General features: G+C 42.2%; 1 protein-coding gene across 1 annotated transcript; it reads left to right on the forward strand.

The window, feature by feature from the left end:
- The first annotated feature begins 8,978 nt into the window (after window positions 1–8,978).
- On the forward strand, window positions 8,979–20,069 carry LOC308174118 (poly(A) polymerase beta-like). Its single transcript, XM_080549183.1, has 22 exons — window positions 8,979–9,118; window positions 9,985–10,155; window positions 10,423–10,489; window positions 10,614–10,695; window positions 10,934–11,043; window positions 11,154–11,207; window positions 11,324–11,435; window positions 11,666–11,755; window positions 12,352–12,490; window positions 13,033–13,105; window positions 13,354–13,474; window positions 13,695–13,779; window positions 16,000–16,053; window positions 16,279–16,398; window positions 16,588–16,697; window positions 16,914–17,035; window positions 17,217–17,368; window positions 17,658–17,883; window positions 18,199–18,369; window positions 18,606–18,677; window positions 19,005–19,061; window positions 19,249–20,069. Exons 1-22 carry the CDS (start codon window positions 9,111–9,113, stop codon window positions 19,339–19,341), a joined length of 2,289 nt encoding a protein of 762 aa, XP_080405309.1. The 5' UTR covers window positions 8,979–9,110; the 3' UTR covers window positions 19,342–20,069.
- Window positions 20,070–20,484: the final 415 nt, after the last annotated feature.

Here is a 20,484-nt window from a genome sequence, read left to right on the forward strand (position 1 = left end):
GAGCTCACTCCGCTTGAAGTGTTCTACCAGGCATCTTGCAGCCCCCAGTGCCTTGCTTATCTGGGGGTCCTTCTTCAGGGCGTGGTTGACCACCAGCTGGATATAATAGGAGATATCCTCAGGGGAACCAAAACAACCAAAACAGTGGTTGAAGCAAAAGTAATGCTTTTGGGAAGCGACCCAAGACAATCAAGGTAGCAACCTGTCTTACAATATAACAGAACATAAGAAAAACATGGTTGAGGATTCAGCCTTCTCAGACTGCGCTGGGAGGTGGCGTTAAAAGGTCAGAGGTCATCTCTACGATGGTCCTCAGCAATAAAAAAGTGAAAAGCTGTTTAATGTTGTCGACCGTGTTATTATTATATATATGTAATTGAAAAAAATCAAAAGTACAGAATTAAGTACCGTTTTGGTACCGGTACCGTTTTTCAAGTATCGGTTAGGTACCGGTACCGGATAAAACCCAAACTATACCCAACCCTAGTTGTTACACAAATGTGGTCATGTGACACTTGTAGATTTCTAGACCTAACTAATCTGTGTCATCATTGTTTGTTTGTTACCTGAGTTTGTTACTGAAGGTTGAAATTCTCACTTCTGACACCTGATACTTTTCAAACCAAAGCATCACTTCACCCTGAGAACATACACAGGAAACCTTTACTTGACTATGCTGCCCCCTGGTGGTCAATACAATACAAATATTGTAAAAGTAGTCTGTGAGCCAGGACCCCAAATTTGGGCCACCTGGGGGGACAATGTCTCATAGTGATTTTTAGCAAGGTATTAGTATGTATTGAAGTGTTATTTTTAGCTATGTGGACCACCGTAGTTGGAATGATGAAAAGCTGTATAGGTAACGAGTGTTGCCCTGTCAAGAATGCAGAAGTGATACCATGCCTGTATACCTGCGGTTTGGTCAGTAAATCTAGGGACATATATCAAAGTGTTTCGCCGCCTCTGCCTCCATTCTTTATTGGGAATTATAGATGTTATTGGTTATATACATAAGAATTAGGTTCTAGTACTAGCAAACAGTTCACTACCACCGGTGCAAGGCTATCACATTTTTTCTAGTACTAGGGGTGTATACCTTGCTAAAAATCACTATAGCTGCTTTTCCACTACAGGGCTAGCCCGGGTCGACTTTGAATCCGAGCCGTGCCGAGCCGTGCCGTACTTTCAGAAACGCTTCTCCATTATACGGAGCGACCCCGGACAAGGAGGAGTTACGTGTCATAAGATTCCCCCCCCCCCCCCGCTATACAGATCAGCGGGGGGAAATGCGTGTCTCCTCACGTTGAGCCCTGTGCTTTTTTTGTTGGTGAACTACCGTAATAAGCCTAAAAAAGTTCAACTGTTCAAAAAGTGCAACTTCTCTGCTTTCAGAAACTGTTTGAATTTTTTAGATTGGGCATATAGTTCATGAATTACGGTAGTTTGAATGAACGTTGTAGAAACCGCTGTAGACAGCTCCGGTTTCGGAGCAAGACTATCGGCATTAGTCAAATACATGCTCACATCAAGTCATCCGTTCACTGCTCTCCATCAAAAATGGCACATCCATCAATAATATTACACAATAACAACTGCTCTGATTAGATTGCTTAGATTGTTTAATACATCAATGGGGGGAAAAGCGAGATGAACTCGCGAGTGTCATGCTTCCTCCATTGAACGGAAAGTCCTATCTATTCCATTCAAAGTGTTTTAGCCTTCCCCCTTTCCACTGGTAATAAGGAATTGGCAAGAATAGATCGATATAAATAGATCAACATAATGCAGCACTATCATGCACAGATCAGCCTTAAAACATGTAACGTTAGATATATAACGGTGCGACGTATTTCTACGGAAAGGCTGACTGACGCGGGGCTCATTCAATCTCCGCGTTCGTTATAGATACGCTTGCAGCAGCGGGTGAACTCCCGGTTCATTGAGTTTACGGTTAAAAGCATAACTTCTCGGGGTGTCAGCGCGGTGGTTCAGGGCTCAAAATGACCGTATACCGATGGTGAAGTTAGCAAAGGAGTATTGTGTTTGTACCACCTCCATAGCCGGTGTTATTCACGGACAAACACGGTGCCCGGAGGCACCCTTTGCGGGTTAATAACTGTGGTTTACCATGGGTTAGGATAACAATTCAAACGTGTCCGGATAGGGGAGAGGACAGGGAATCTGAAACCATTTGAATGGTGTCGATACGACACTGCTATCACGGTCGACACCGACATTATTTATATATACAGCATATGGATGTTACCTGCCGCTTTCAGTTCTACAGGACATCGCCATAATAGCGATTTTTTGTTATGCTTGTTGTTAATAAAAGTTCTATGATGCATTGAAATGACATTAAACTAAGATATTAGGATGGTTATCATATTTTTTCAAATCTTTATTAATACGTTATTACTAGGGGTGTAACGGATCACGTAACTCACGGATCGGATCGGGTCACGGTTTTTGAGTCACGGATCGGATCATTTTTCGGATCAACACAACATTTTTTTATTTTTATAAAAACAGCTTTTTCCTTGAATTCTGTAAAAACACCACTTTTATTATGTGAAAAAACCCAACAACATTCAAGATGTCAAAACTGGTAATATATATACAGTATATATATATACAACATATTCTACACTCAAACATTACATATTATACTGAAATACACATTCAACTTAAATTATAAGTAGTGCAATATGAAAGAGGGAGGCGCCTGGTTGCAGCAGTGAATCACTGGGCTCTTTAAACAGCCCTGCTCCCCATCACAACCCCTACCTCGCCCACCGCCTGGAGAGCTGAAATAGGCACATTTAGAAACTCTTTATTTATAATGTATTTATACTGGGGAGATCTTACTGAGATCTGAGTCTGTAAGACTTTTAAGGAAATAAAAGCAGAGGGGGAAAATGTTGAGGATGAATGGAAAAAAGACAAAATATTAACAACAAAATTAACTCTAAAGCTGTAACAAGTTTATCCAAATATACAAAGTAATACTTAATCAAAAGTAATTGATTGCAGAGTGCAGGTGTTTTAGACCTAGGCTACACGACGACAAAACAAAGACGAAATGCAATTTCGATCTCTGGCCACACAAGCGTTTTCTCATTGTTGGGCAAAAAAATCTCTGGTCACATGGAACTGCGTATTCAGGTACACTGGGCATGCACACGTACTGGTAGACCCAGAAAATTATTGAAATATAATTGAGACAGTACTGTAAAATAATAGAAATTCAGCCAAATCAGGCTCTGTGTAGCCTAGGCCTTAATTTTGGTACAAGTACCTTGCCAGTTTTTCTTTCAGCTCCTTCAGTTCCTCTTGGGCGAATGTCATGTTGATGAATTCCTTAAAATAAAAAATAAAAAAAGTTCATTATTAAATTTGTATAGTTCTGAAATTATTATTATTTTCCATGACTGCTCTAAACATGACTAAGAGAGAGAGAGGTACCTCAGTTAGGTAGTCCAGGTCTGATATTTGGACCTCTGTGTTGACTTCCTTCTCTGCAGTAGAAGGGCCCTGGGTCTGGGTGTGATGACACCTTCTGAGGGTCTGCTCTGTACCAACACAGATATCATGTTTGGCCACTGGGGGCAGTGTGTCAGTGGAGCTGTCTGAAGTCTCCTCATGCATAGACACAGACATGCCCTGGTCCTGGATGGAAGGCTGGTGCTGGTTAGCCTCCACTCCACTCTGGCAGTGCTTCTCCAGCTCCACGTCTAGAGAGAAGCTGGCCTGGGCGGAGGGCTCCTTGCATACGGCCGCCACACCATTGCCATCCTGCCACGTCCCTTCTTCCCACGGCTGGGAGAGCAGCTTGTCCGTGCCGCTATTCACCTCCTGCTGGTCTGGAGGCACCTGTGCGATGTGGACGCTGGTGTCACAGGCTGACTGGAAGCTGCCGTCCTGCAGGTCAACCTAAAAACAAGACTAAAAACAAAAAAGACTAAAAACAAAGACTAAAAACAAGAGGGCCAAGGGTAAAATGAAAAAGGGAAAAGAGCTGGTTTACATAAATAAAGGCTATGTACACTATCCACTATACTACTATACTATACAATAAAACACTGTGCTGTACTCTATGCTATACATATCCTAACTTTTTCCTATATCTGAACCTTATGTACACAAGGGTTGTCATATTGCACATAGTATTGTTGCACATTCATTAAAGTGTCGCAGTTAGCAGGTTTGAAATGTTCAAAGTTGTATTTCGATATTGCACTTATGTTTACAATCTAGTAGCTGCCATCAATTTGTCTAGATTGTCCAGGGCCTAGAACCTAGGTCTTTGCTGTATTCAGGGCCTGAATGGCCCTAGGGTAGAAGCTGAGCTTCAGTCTATTTGTCCGTGCGAACATGGTCCTGAACCGCCTGCCTGAGCGCAGCCGAACAAAGTGTTCGTTCCCAGGGTGGGATGGGTCCCTGGAGATCTTGGAGGCCTTCCTGAGGCAGCGTGTGTTGTACAGCTATTCCAGAGTCTCTGTAGCGCTTTCCTCTCTGCGGCTGTGCAGCTGGAGAACCACACGCAAATGCAGTAGGTGAGGATGCTCTCCACTGTGCAGCGGTAGAAGGTCACAAGCAGCTCCTGTCTGAGGTGGTATTTCCTGAGGACTCTCAGGAAGTAGAGCCGCTGTTGTGCCTTCTTAGAGAACATTCCTCCAACCCAGGCAGCCCTCAAAGAGAAATTCAAGCGCACTTGCTACCAGGCCAACTGTTGGAACCAGGTACTGGTCCTGGATCCAGAGATGCCAGAGCCATCTGACTGGGGCTGGACAAAGGAAAGAACTGGGTGGCAGCCGCTCTGGACCACTCTCCCTGAAGCATCAAAATCGTGCCATGAATTAATCCACTGTCGCTGTGAGAAAGGATGAACTGGATGGTGCAAGTGTGCCAAAGTTGCACTTAAGTGCACTGATCTGTGCTTTTGTTCCCCTCATGTCTTCCCTTATATCCCCTCATGTCCTCCCTTATATCCCCTTGTGTCCTCCCTTATATCCCCTCATGTCCTCCCTTATATCCCCTCATGTCCTCCCTTATATCCCCTTGTGTCCTCCCTCATATCCCCTCATGTCCTCCCTTATATCCCCTCATGTCCTCCCTTACATCCCCTCATGTCCTCCCTTATATCCCCTCATGTCTTCCCTTATATCCCCTCATGTCTTCCCTTGTCTTTCGTATGTTTGTCGTTAGCTTGTTAGTTGTGTGTACTTTGAGTTCTGTGTACAATTTTGTTTTGGAAATTAAGCACCTTTTTGCATCCTTTATCTGCATAGTGTGTACTACTCCTCTACACTAACCATAACAATAGTGTCAAAATGGAAGCAAAGTTTCATGTAATCATGTAATTTCAATGTAATTTGACCTTGACTTTGACCTAATTGCATTTTCTTGAATTCTGGCAATCTCAAAAGTATCACCAAATGAATGGGCATCCCTAAATTAGTTGGAAAGGACACCTAAAGTGTTTTTCTACTCTGTTTGGTTCCAAAATTAAGCATGTTTTAACATTAGACACGGTGGACTGGCGGCCATCTTGAATTTGACCTCTCCCGGGCCTCTGGGGTCAAATCTGACTTCCCTCCACATCTGAAAATAAACCTTATGGTATGTACTAACTATGGTAGAAATGTCATGCTTTCTTCAAAAGTGCACAATTATTGTGCTAAGCCGCTCTACTATTACCAACGAGGGAAGAAAATCAAGTTTTACACTGGAACAGTATTCAGTGAGTAGGCACTTCTTCAGTTCTTCATAACATAATTTGGTGGGTTTAGAAAATCAACTTTCAAGTTAGACCCACTCGCTCACTCACTTTGACTTTTGTCATTTGCAGTCATTAAATCGAGATCTGCTGTTCAACGCTTGTGATGTAGTGGTGTATAATTTATCAGAAAAGGGGAAAAAAGTTGAGGAGGCAACTTGGGCAATTTTAGGTATGGACCAGTTTGTTTGAAATCCCCATATACTTTTGGGACAATTACTACTCTAAATGCAAATATATTTTTTTTTACAGTGCACTGACTGAAATATTACACAACTTTATACACAACTTTGCATAATGATTCTGCACCTGCAACTGTTAGGCTACATCCATGTGCAAATAATGTAAGGTGTTTATTTCTTTATGACACCAAATGCATGTGGAAATGGAAATCACCCCCTCTTGTGGTAGTTGAACATAAATTACCTATTGATATTTAATTTTCTGGTATTACTATAGATATGCATATAGATAGAATAGGCAATAATTATTGTTTCAAACAAGCACACTGGAAATTATTGAATTAGTTTTGGAGGGCACTGATTTCAGTTCAGTTAACATAAAAAAAACATGAAGGAATGTTAATGGGGACCAGGGGAATGACAGTGAAGACTCAGCGGTCAATGCTCAGGAACAACTTGAAGCTTTCAAATAGAGCATGGATCAAAATGAAGGTACTTACATTTCTAAAGGTTTTGTATAGGAAAACTGCTGCACAAATGTTCCTATCAAGATATTAGGGTATATTTAGGGGAAACATGCACAATTATGCAATAGGTTGTTCCAAAGGTATGTAAAGTAGATTGGATTTAGATTTAGATTGTTTATTTAGATAAAACAATATCATTGTCATTATCATTGATCACACACTATTTGAGAAGGTATAGTTTTTTATTTTCACACATGAATGAAGTAGTCACGGGTCAGTGGTTCATCAGCATCATCATCATTGTCATTCCTATAGATCGGCTGGAAGACAGGTATGTTTATTGGATCATGCATGCGAAGCTGAATTCAAAACCGTTCAGAAACCAGGGCTTTGTTTTCGATGGCTACCCCAAATCCTACAACGAAGTCAAGGAGCTTTTCTATGGTAAACATCCCTTTGAAATGTGAGTCATTTCCAACCTTACACTGTTGCCATCCTGCTTTGCCTATTAAATAATGGATGTTTTTCAGATGGAGACATGGAGTTGGATAATCCTACGTCCAAAATACTGATGTACAACAAGAAGATCATTCCAGGTCAGTAAATATTATGTTCATCCTTTTTTTCCCCTAACTCTCTTGAGCATCAGTTGATAAGTGCAGGCTAAGTGCAGAAACAGGTCAATGTTACTTTAATGCACACAATTGCATAGTATGGTGTAACTACATCTATATAGAATAGATCATTCTTATTCATATTATGTTTTGCAGAGTTCATTTTCTCCCTTGAGGCATCAGATGTATTTCGGAAGGAGCGAGGGCAGAACTTGCCAGAGAATGTGGCGGAGACAATGCGCTATACTCTTACCTTGCCTGGTGAAATATAGAGAGGCCAACGTGGAGGACCAAACAGTACTGAACTATTTTGATGAGCTTGAGATTCACCCAGAGTACACTGGTAATGTTAGAATAGATGTTATTCTCTTCCAATAAGGGTGAATTATGCTATAGATGAGCAATTCAAGCATAACAACAACAACAACCTTGATTTATTGAAATTGTAGAGTATATATATATATATGTGTGTGTGTGCGCGCGTGCGTGCGTGCGCGTGTAATATACATACAGTATATTGTTTGTAGTAAATAGTAACTGTGATTGAGAACGAGTCTCCGGTCATCATTGCATCATGATTACATTTTTTATCTCTCATCTAGAAGTCAGAAAATTGTGCAGGTGGTAGGGCCGCCCAGGAACTACGGTCCCACACCAGAATAGAGGGTGGTGCAGGAAATGGCTGAAAGGAAGTGCAGAGAGTCAGCAATGGCTGCTAAAATGGCTGCTCAGCTCGAGGAGTGGGTAAGATGGGAGAAGTTCACTCATGTAGCTCACTAGGGCCAAGTTCCATAGTTCCAGATCCTTCGATATCCTTCCAGATAGTTAGTCTATCTGTGAGCACTGAGTACAAAAGGGTGGAGGCTAGAGGAAGGGAATAGAAATTGATCCGTTTCAGAAAAAAAATAAATTCTGTTATTTTAATTTAATTTTTTACTTGATTAAACCTCATTCCATCCCAATCATTGCAATTAATTTTCCAGGCTGATTTCTCCTCCGGAACAATTCACAAGATTAGAAATGTGGCACCAAAAATCTGCTCTGTCTGACGGACATGATCTTGAATGTGCACCAGTATTGCATTTTTTGTCATGACAGTATTGAGATCATGAGATGATCAAGCTTTTACAGTAGTCCTAATAAACATTATTTATATTTTCTCAATTATCCATATCAAATGTATGAATCCCTCTTGAGTCACTTGCAATAAAGAAAGTAATCAAAGAGATTACATCAAAGATGGACTGACCTCATGATTCAACCCCTCGCACACACATTGGCAAAGCACACACATCCAGGCACACACACGCACATCACAAGTGGGATTCAAATCCTGGTCTCCAGTGTGGGAATCCAAATGTCTTACAGTACCATAGAAGATAAAATCCTCAAGGGATTATAGGCAGGGCTATAACTCATCAAAGATCTTGATTCGACATCACATCTGCAACAAACGCACACGCACACACACACACACACACACACACACACACACACACACACACACACACACACACACACACACACACACACACACACACACACACACACACACACACACACACAATGTAATGTATTTGACTCCTAAAGACCTCTTCAACCCCCCACTACCCCCTTGTACAGTTCCTCTACTGTAAATAATAAAATGTAATTAAAAAGTAATCCTATTTTTCCTTCCTCTAGCTCTAACATAGACTTTTTTTCTTATGGTGACTGATATATAGATGATTCACTTACTTTAGACAAATGTAAGTCGCTTTGGATAAAAGCGTCTGCTAAATTATAATTATAATTAAATAAAATACATAAATGTAACACACTCACTCACTCACATACGTTACATGTCGTGCACTACGTCATGACGTATACGCAAGCGTCAACGTTTTTTTTTTTTTTTTTTTGCGGTGACAGCTCAGCTGCACGCGCGCCATGTTTAGTGGAAACAAAAGGTGCAAATTCCATTGCTGAATGTTCAATATAAGGGAATTACATACGCTTGATGAGAAAGAAAACGAGTATGAGAAGGGAAATTCGGGGGGGTTGATTGTATTATCTGGAGGTTGCTACAATGCCCTTGTAAGTATAATGCTTTTTCGTTGGAACAGATTGTGTTGGAATGGGTGACGATGGTGATCGGGCCTAGCTAGCTATCTTGTCGCATTGGTCAATTAACTAGCTAACGTTTTGTTGTTGGAAATGACATAGAGAAACAGCAGAACTAACCATGTGTTTCGTTCAACTCCCACGAGTGTTATGCATAATTCTAACTAGTGTGTTTTGACGTTCAAGTGGTCTTGATAAGTAAACAAGAACGAGTTATTATTAGCTTACTAGAGTTATTAGCTAGCTAGCACAACACAGATGGCACATGATATCTTCTCTACACGAACTGCGAAGAAGCGCAGCCAGGCAGGTCGCTACTAGTTCCCCCTCGAGTAGTTGTGCTTTGTGTAGTGTTGCTTACAAGATACAACCAGCAGAGGATCAAACATCATTCCAAAGGAGGAGTCAATGCATGGGATATTTGCGAGGTTGCCAGTGGGCTAACTTAACCCTTCTTCCAATAAGCCACTCTTGGGCAAGACTTGGCTATGTATATGTCTAAAATGACCACAGCAATTAGCTAGTGACTGCATGACTTCTGTATTGAATGAAGTACATCCTAAACGGTATGTAGCTGCAGCACTGTATTCCAATTTGGGACATGCAGAGAGATGTGTTGTAGCACAGGCCAGTAAGTAAGGTAGTGGTCTCTATACCAAGTCCAGGCTAGTGTGAAAGCAATGATCAGAATCACAAATTGATCACATAATCACCACCAAATTTTTTTTGTTTGTTTTTTTTTGTTTTTTTTACTGTACAGCACATTTAAATGGCACTTCTGTAATGTACTGTATGAATGAAGTTTAACTGATTGTTTGATTGATTTTGTCCTGTTTCAGTCCAACTGCTAACCAGTTGCCAACAGCCCAGCAGACCTCCAAGCACTATGGGATCACCTCTCCCATCAGCTTGGCCCTGCCCAAGGAGGCAGACCTGGTCCTGACACACAAATTGACTGAGACCCTGAACCCTTATGGCGTGTTCGAGGAGGAGCTAGAGCTGCAGCGCCGGTAAGATGATTGATCTTGGATTTCTGTAGTCAAAAGAATGACCTTGTCAGAAGAAGATTGTCTGAAGTGCTGTTGATAATGATCATGGGTCAGTAAAGGTCCAGTAAATGTCAGTAAAGGCCCAGTAAATGTCTAGATTAGTGGATGAAGTTGGCACTAGTAGTGTGAAAGTGTCACCTATGGCTGTTGATTTCCTTTCCTATGTGCCACTGCATATGCCACATTTCTACATTCTAACATGCCTGTTATGTGTGCCTTTTCCCACAGAATACTGGTGTTGGGTAAATTGAATACACTGGTGAAAGAGTGGATCCAAAATATCAGTGAAGTGAAGGTAGGATTTAATTTCATCCTTCTGTTACAGTTCGCTCTGCATGATATAACGATATTGCAACAGCAATGCACGTTTGTCTTCAATGCCACAGAATGCAATTAGCTGATATGTGTTTTTCTCACAGAATCTACCTGCTTCACTGATTGAAACTGTTGGAGGAAAGATCTTCACTTTTGGCTCCTACAGACTAGGAGTTCACACAAAAGGTACATTTAGATTCAGTCAGCATTTCATCTCATTTTACCTCAGTCTTGTGATCGGTGGGATTTGTTTCCTACAGCATGTGAGTTGGGATCAAATACCAGTCCAAAAGGCACATGATCACGTGATGTCAGACAACATGTCATGTCAACTGACATTTCGGTTTACTTGTGATAATGAACAGTCATCTCATTTTAAAAAGACTGCAGATGTGATGTTAAAGATGTTCCACTCCTCTTCTAGGTGCTGATATTGATGCCCTGTGTGTCGCGCCTCGCCATGTGGAGAGAACAGATTTCTTCTCATCGTTCTATGATAAGCTGAAAGAGCAAGAAGAGGTCAAAGACTTGAGGGTGGGTAACAATACCTTAAGCTACAGTGTACAGTATACATGTCACAGCATGACGATTACCATGTTGTTGTTGTTGTTATTGAAAATGCTGCTCCTCTCCCTCTTCTCAAGGCTGTGGAGGAAGCATTTGTTCCTGTCATCAAACTGTCCTTTGATAGCATTGAGGTATTATTTTTATAATAATTTTAAAAAAGCTATATAACTGCTTTTTTTTAATGTTAATTTAGATGTCCTCCCCATTTGCGTGTGTGTTATTGATAGTTTTTCTTCTGTGTATCTAGATTGACATACTGTTTGCCCGGCTAGCTTTGCAAACTATCCCAGAGAATCTGGACCTTCGAGATGATGGGCTACTGAAGAATCTGGACATCCGTTGTATAAGAAGTCTCAATGGTAAGCAGTGCTATCTAATCAATGTAAAAAAAAACACTGCTGCTTGTATGGCTAAAAGTCTATACAGCCCAAAGTTACGGCCTTACAGTTCATTGTTTTCCCATAAAGGGCTGATTTTTGACTTCACACCTTGTTGAAAGCAACTGCTGTGTTGTAGGTTTTGAGGCGGCTCTTTGCTTTGTGTTGTGTTGTAGCCATCTCTGTTATAGACTGAGTTGTGTTCTTTTTAGGTTGTAGAGTCACCGATGAGATCCTCCACCTTGTGCCCAACATCCAGAACTTCAGACTCACCCTGAGGACCATCAAGCTATGGGCTAAACGTGGGTTTGATCTGACTTTCATTCATCATACTTTGTTTTACCAGGGACGTTTACTAGGAAGATATTCTCATTCAAGAAGATGTTGTCAGAGGCGTGTGCAAGTGTGAATTAATATTCATGCCAGTATGTTTACTATAAAGACTGTACTGGGCAGAGGGGGTTATCTCAGCTTATCCTTTCACACAATCAACTTAATTGCATGTAAACAATGCCCAGACTGACCTGTGATGGCCTTCAGTGCCTAAACAGGATTAGTGGGGGTGTACCAAAAAAAATAAAAAAAGACGTCAGTGCATTTTTACCAGGACACAACAGTGCCCCATGTTGCCATGGTGAATTTGTTTGGTTTGAGTTTGCTGCCTGGCAACTACTACCCAATCAGTTTTGTCTTAGGGGAAACAAAAACCACAGAGTCAGATGCTTGTAGTTGGATGTGGATGTTGATCTTGCGTAAACCCAGTCTGGAAACCCCCCCCACGCACACACACACACTTTGTACCCATCCAGACCAAATAGCAACATAACAGTTGAATTTGCTTGTACATCATACATCGGTCAAGATAAAATTAGTCTAATATTGTTGTTATCCCTCTCAGGTCACAACATCTACTCTAACATCCTGGGCTTCCTCGGGGGGGTGTCCTGGGCCATGCTGGTGGCCAGGACCTGCCAGCTCTACCCCAACGCTGTGGCCTCCACTCTGGTGCACAAGTTCTTCCTGGTCTTCTCCAAGTGGTCAGTGTTTTCAGCTGTATTCTGTGACCCCCCCCCCCAGACTGACCATTTTAACTCAGTCAGCTGTGGGAAAGTTGTTCTTAGTGCTCATCTTGATTAGGTGATGAACAACATGGAAAGGTAGTATTGAAGTTGCAAAGGTCCTAACAAAATTCTGAGGGGTAGTGGTGGTCTAGTGGATAGTGAGTTGGACTTGTGATCGGAAGGTTGTGAGTTCGAATCCCGCCTGAAGCCACACCACTACTAGTGTGCCCTTGAGTAAGGCACTTAGCCCTCAGTTACTCCAGGGGGAATGTCCCTGTAATTCGTAATTGTAAGTCGCTTTGGATAAAGGCGTCTGCTAAATGGCAAAATTATTTAAAATTATTAAAATTCAAAGACACAAAGAAATGAGACAGTTCAGCTCTTTTGCTTTTCTCATAGCTATGTAATGTGACTGATGTCATGTCAGTTATTTACAACCGATGAAAGGTGACATTTGCGGTATGACTGACTGATGTTATATTTGGTCAAGTCTAAAATTGAGATGTGTTGTGTTACAGGGAATGGCCCAACCCAGTTCTGCTGAAGCAGCCGGAGGACTGCAACCTGAACCTTCCTGTGTGGGACCCCAGGGTAACGTTGATCACCAAACTTCTGTCACATATTGCAATGCATCTGACAACATTAAAACAAAACATGACTGTCCAGCTTCAGACATAAAAAAAAAGAAAGAAAGAAAGAAAACAAAAAAAAGTTATCCAGAAAATTAGGAATCATATTTCCTACGTAAGCGTTTTGCTTTCAGAACTGACCTTTAAACCTTGTTATTGTCAGTGGAATGTTCAGCAAGGCACTGAAAACGTTTCTCCCTGTCGTTTCAGGTGACCCCTAGTGACCGGTACCACCTGATGCCCATCATCACACCAGCATACCCCCAGCAGAACTCCACCTACAACGTGTCTGCCTCCACACGAGCTGTCATGGTGGATGAGTTCAAACAGGGTCTGTTTTCGTTTCCTTTACATTAAAGAGATGGTTTGCTTTTGTGACACTTACATTTGTTTTTGGATCTATCTGTGCCGACAACAAAAAAAGTGTCAAAATAGTGAACTATCCCCTTTAAAACTAGAGACTATGTCTTTCTATTAACTTCAAATATGAACAGAAAACTGTCTGGTGGTTCTCCTTATAGTTAAACACGTTTTCCCTCATCCCCCAACAGGTCTTGCCATCACAGACGAAATTTTGCAGAATAAAGCAGAGTGGTCCAAACTATTTGAAGCACCAAACTTCTTTCAGAAATACAAGTATGTATTAAGCTGCTTATCCTGTTGGACACACATGGTGAGACACTTTCACTATTTCAATAAAGATTTCTATTTCCAAAACACACATTCATCTCACACACTCCTTTTCAGTACATGTGAAGTTCTCCTCCACGTTATATTATGTGAACCACTTATTCACTTTGAATTTTCAAATAAACTATTAAGTCTTCCTGATAAGACTCGAACAGCTTTATTCTTGCCTAAGCATCCCTTTGATTCTCATAGAAATCACTTTATTATCACAGCTAAGTATAGACTATGACACCGTATGTAAGCGCAACTCATTTTGATGTTTGTATTTGTCTTACTAAAGGTAGGTACTCCAGTTGTAAGGATTCTTATTAAAAGTTAAATTCTCCTGGTTTTTACTGTGCCATTATATTGTATTCCAATACCAAATAAAATGCTTTAGTTCACAATTTGCACTATGTATTTCTTATTAGTCAGATTTTGTAGACTGGTTCATCTTCCATAATTCTATTTAGCAATTTTTGATCATAGCTCAAATTAATATTTTCCCTCTGAATTGAGAATTGATACATTGTAGCATATCGTAAACTGATAAGCATTTCAATTACAACAATGCATGTTACCAAATAGTTATTTCACTCAATTTCATGTCAAAATTTTTTTATTTTATGTACTCCCTAATTTCCCCCTCATTCGGAAAGCATATTCCCTTTTCACCCACCAGTTTGGGCCAACGTAGTGAAAACTACTCATACTTATATCTTGAGTGAGATGGGCTGGAAGAGTAGATTTTTTCCCCCTCCATTTTTTAAAATCAGTTGGGCGTTGTAAGAGCATGATGCAATGAATTGGCCCCTTTCCCAAATCCTGATTGACATCAGTCAGTTGGTTAAATCTTCCCCGGAACATCAGTCTGACCCACCTTTCTAAGGTGTCTCTGGAGGAAGTTTGAGAAGACCTGACATGTTGCCTTGCTGCCTTAAGCAAACCCTGGCTGAACCTTCCCAAACACTGCAGTCAAGCAGCCTCCTTCTTCCTTCCTCTTCTCCTTCCTTCCTCTCTGGATTGCTGGCAGAGGAAGAGACACACTGCACCAACCCTGGATAGTCACTTCCAGCACAAGCCTGGGATCTGGATAAATAAAATGCTTCACATTCAGTCAGCTAGCCCATGGATTTGAGCATTCAATTATTAGCCTCTCTATCCAGCAGTTATTATGCAGCACTGATTTTTGTTGTTTAGGTCAGACCTCAGGAAATATCCGGCTAGATTTAACTTATCTGAGAGCATCCTGCCACGCTACAGACTTTTTGCATTGGTTTTCTGTAATGTGTTGTTTGAATAAATCAATCATGTGTTCTGGGCTCAGACCTTTTATTTTCAATGTGGCCTGAAAATCTAAATCTTATCTATTTAGTTTACATGGACCTGTCATAATCCCTTATTAACCCAAGGATTCAAGGAGAACTAGCAAGCTACTATGATTTTACTAACAATTTGATGATGTTGAACTAATGATTGACACAGTTATCCCAGATGATGTATATACACATATTTAATGGTTAATCGTTACTAATGTAGTTGCTGCATTTGCAGTTATTTTAAATATATGATTTGACATATATTGTCATTGTAGAAAATGCATCTAACAAGCTAGTATTGATTTCTGTAAAGTTAACTGATGGGTCTTTATCAACAAGATAGCCTAAGAAATGTCTTGGTCTTTCAGCTTTGTTAAAATCATCCCTGGTCTTGTCCTGGGTCTGCTGTTTTGTATCAGCAGTATTGACTTAAAATTAGCCGTTGTTGCTGACAGACGTAACATTTTTATTTGTAGTTGTCAAACATCAGTGTTATTTTGTTTGTGTATGGTTGTATCAGACGTCAGTGTCTCCATATACGTTGGCTTGGTAGTTTAATTGACATGGACGTAGATAATTATTTGTCTGACCATGTAGCGGCTGTAGGTGATAGCTGCAAGGTAACTGCGTATGTCACCTATGTTAAGGACTTGGGTTTGCTCCACCCGTATGTGTGTGTGACCTCTAACCTACTGCAGACTGAGGGCGGTCAGGCCTCACGTGTAGTAGCTGGTGGGCTCTGGGGTACCCCTCCTTGTGGGTGTTGGTTCTCTGGCCCTTCTCTGGGGTACACCTCCTTGGGGGTGTTGGTTGTCTGCCCTCTTGTTTTTAGGGTGTAATGGCATTGTTCTGTCTTTTATGTTCCAAGGCATTATATTGTGTTGCTAGCAAGCGCGCCAACAGAGAAGCAGCATCTTGAATGGTGAGTACTGAGGGTGTCAACAACAAAACAAAACAAGACATGAATGAATGAGGATGTTTTTGTTTTGAACTTGAATACATTTTATGCCAGTCTGCATTGCGTTCCTGTAGTTGACGGCGTAGCGGCGGTGCTCCTAAAGCAAGAAGATATTACTTTATGACTTGTCAGCTGGTAGACGGTGCGTTTCTCTTTTGTAATGGTGGTGTTTCTGTTTGTACCTGGCAGGGTCGGCCTGGTGGAGTCTAAAATCCGGATCCTGGTGGGAAACCTGGAGAAGAATGAGTTCATCACCCTGGCTCATGTAAACCCACAGTCGTTTCCTGGCCCCAAGGAAGGCAGCGAGAAGTGAGCAGATTATGATTAAATCGACATTGTTCATGATACTAGTAGCAACAACCTTTCACTTCACTCCCCGATGGCTTACGTTATTACAATGTTATGGAAAATGCATCTGTTAAGAGAGGAAAACTAGGGAAAATGTGTGTGGGGGGGATGTCATTTTGAAGATTAACGTTGTGGCCGTACCTGCTCTAGAGAGGAGTACAGCACAATGTGGGTGATCGGGATTGTCTTCAAGAAAATGGAGGGATCTGACAACCTCAATGTGGACCTAACATTCGACATCCAGTCCTTCACAGACACAGGTAAGCATACTGGCTTACTATTACTTTACTTCATGCATTGCCTGTATGACAGTATCACACAATAGGATGATGTTGCAGAATATGAAATTTTTCCGATTGTATTTTGTGAAAATTATGCTTTTTGCTTGTAATTATGTATTGTTATTGTTAAGTGGTAAGCTTTTTTTCTTTAAGGTGAATACAACTTTGATCTGTCTATGATGTGAATGGGTTCAGTGTATAGGCAGGCGATCAGCAGCAAGATGTTTGAGCAGGACATGAAGATCTCGGCCATGCACGTGAAGAGGCGACAGCTCCACCAGCTGCTGCCTAACCTGGCCATCGTGAAACGCAGGAAGGTCTGTTCACTTCCAGTACTTCAGTTGCTTCTTTACCTTTGTGGAGACTGTGTCCTCTGCTCTGGCATAATGTCATAATAATAATAGTAATAATAATAATAATAATAATAATAATAATAAAATATGTGCTTTGTTGTAACCTTTTTTGTCGTTGTTGTCATCTTCCCCCTGTGTCCTGTAGCACTCAACAGAGGGGCTGCGTCAGTTGAATGACAGCAGTATGGACCTCTCCATAGACAGTGACAACAGCATGAATGTGCCCTCCCCCACAGCCTTACCCATGGGTGCCCATGCCAAGAGTGGCTCACTCGGCCCCCCTCCCAGCCCCATAGGGTAAGTACCAGACCCATGCTGGTCTGGTCACTACTGGGGTAGAGCCTTGAAGGCTAACAGGTTGTTGTAGGAGGTTAGTCCCATGAACATTTATTGACAAGGGACTGAAGATTGTGTCTTGGATTTTTTTTCTTCCCCTCTTTAAACCATATTTAACAATGGAAAAGCATGAACATAAGGAGACGTCTTTTATGTGAGAACTTTTTAGGTCCGCCAGTTAATACAATTCTGCCCATTGTCTAGAGATTAGTTTTTTAACAGTCTTTTCATTATGATTTACTTGACACAGGACTGGACCTGCTGCAGCCAACCACCCAGAGGCCCAGGTCAAGGCAGAGTCTACAGGAGAAGCAACAGAGGGCACCAAGCCCACCCTGACCCACCAGGGTTGTTCTACTGCCCTTCCTCCACCATCCAGCCAGACCCCTCCTCCTACCATGGGCCCCCCAGCAGCCAAGAGACCAGGCTCCCCACAGCCGGAAGAAGCAACTGTCAAGAAGCTCAAAGTAGAGCAGGTAAGCAGGATTTGAAGTCTTTCCCATCACACATCAGTCTTCATACAATGCAATACATTACAACATTATTTATTGCCCCTTTGGGTCAATTTTGAAGGCGCCATCGATAGCGCAAGAGCACTACATGTCTAGATGCTAGATTACATTTGGAAAACTGTCCTGTGCCGCCGATCTTTCATTCACGTCCCGAGTTGACCTTTTGACTACATAACTCTCATAAGTCATGGCTACCTGCCAATGGTATCCAGTACTGTTGATCCAGTTGGAGCTTGTCTGATAAGGCTCTGTGTTTCTCCTCTCCTCTGTCCCCTGCAGGAGCCAGCTACTGAGACACAGACAGCAGAAGACAATATGGAGTCTACTACCACCAACACACCCCCACCCAGCCAGACCCCCACTCCTACCCTCATGGGCCCTCCGGCAGCGATGAGACCAGGCTCCCCACAGCTGGAGGAGACCACAGCCAAGAAACTCAGCAACGAGGAGGTAGGCTTGCATTCAAAGTTCACTTCAGTCTCCACACAACTCAATTCCAATGTAATTAAATCACCCGTGGGGGCAATGTGGAAGTCATCAACTCTGTGTGTGATTAGAACCATCAACATTAACCCCTTGCTTCCCCTGGATCCTTTAGCCATGGCTGGTTAGTATTGATTATTGAATGTGACCCCATCGGAGCCCATTGACTGATGGTATTCTCTGTTTGTTTCCTGCTCTGTCAGGACCCAGCCATTGAGACTGAGACTGCGCGGGACAGTGCAGCTGGAGCTGGGGTTGAGATCTCTGCTGTGGAGGTAAACAACCAGCTCTTCTGGGGGGCGGCGGTAGCCTAGAGGTTAGAGGCTAGTAATCGGAAGGTCGCTGGTTCGATCCCTGCCTCAGGAGGGAGCTGCATGTGCCCTTGCGCAAGGCACTTAACCCCTAGTTGCTCCAGGGGCGCCGCCTATGGCTGACAATTGACTGACAAGTTGATTGCATGGCAAATAAAACATTCTTCTTTTTCTTCCCTTTCATCACATATTGAAATATTCAGGACTTTTTTATTTTGTTGCAGTTTGCATAATATTTTGGATATTAGTTGGAATCATCACTCTTCAACTCTTTTGATTATTTATTCACAGGTCAATGAGGAAATGCCTTCCTCTCAAGATGAAGTGAAAATGGAGGCAGAAGTTAAGGTATGAGCCATAGACATTGAAACATGCCTTGATGTTGTATTACACTGTAAACTCCTGTTGGTTCATGATAGTACCGGGACTCGGCAAACCTGGGTCAAAATAGTATGCGTGTCCATGTAACTGAATACCTCTCTCTCATCATTTGTATTTTCCTGTCGTCGTCATCCCACTCCCCCCCCCCCGGAAGATGGCAACTGCTGACCTCTCTGACGTGCCCCTGCTCCCTGCCAACCCCATTCCAGTGGTGAAGAACTCCATCAAGCTTCGCCTCAGCAGGTAAAAGAAGGAGAAAAACAACACCCCCCTCACCCCCTTTTCACCCGGCCCCCACCTCTACAAACGGACGTCCTTAACGTACGCTTCAAGAGCCAAGGAATGCCGAAGGTGCTGTGGGCGGACGGACAAGCGGACGGACAGACAGACAGACAGACGGCTCACTCTCTCCCAGGGACATTCAGTTGACATGCAGGATGCCTCTGTCTCCACGAGAGGGCGATTATGCTCTTCTGCTGGAATATTCCCAGGCGCCCACCTTTACAGGACCCCCAATGGAGTGGGGGTGGAACTTTCCCAATAGGCACAGATCTAGGATCAGTATACCCTCCTTCCATCCTTATCGTAACAATTATGTTGGGGAGAACCTAAAACTGACTTCAGTTCAGCTTCTAGGGGCATCTTCATTCTACCCCTTCCAGTACTGCTGGTTACGAAGGAAAATGATGATGCACAAATATGATGTCACTCTGTAAAGACCCTTGCTCTCGTCCCATGTGTGTTTGTGTGTGTGTACATACATATGGGTGCTCATTCATTTTCCTCCCTCTCGCAATTGTTTATTTGTCCAGAGAAGAAGAGACAACAATGACAGTTCTGTTAGATAATGTCTTGCTTTATTTGTCAAGAGTGATTTCTGGTGTTGCAAAATTGTTACAATGTAAAAAAAAAAGAAAAAAGAAAAAGTGGTATCCGATGTGCATTACAGTTGAGATTTCTAATCGACCATTAACAGGGAGAGGCTAGATTCATCACCAGATCCTACTACTCACTGTTGACTGTTCTGTGGCCTTTTGGATGTACAGTTTGAGGAATGGGTGAGGAGGAAGTTCAGGCTTGGGTATCACCACCAAAAAGACACAGACAGTTAATGCTAATGCTTCTGGAACTAGAGCTCAGGTTTGAGTCCATAACTGACCAAAAACTCTCCACATCCGTGGAAACAAAATAGCGCTAGTCTTTTGTCTAGTCCGTAGATGACGTACAGATCTCCATACCAGTGGTGATCAGGGAGTTTGTTATTTCACCATGTTCACACTTATGCTCAGGGGTGGGGTTTCCTGACAGATTTGTAACACTGTGATCCTCTGAAGTCTATTATTACGGACGAAAGATGATCTTTCTGGAAACTCACCTCTGATTGTGGCTA

The sequence above is a fragment of the Nansenia antarctica genome (genome assembly GCF_963989245.1).
Source record: "Nansenia antarctica genome assembly, chromosome: 1".
Lineage (NCBI taxonomy): Eukaryota > Metazoa > Chordata > Actinopteri > Argentiniformes > Microstomatidae > Nansenia > Nansenia antarctica.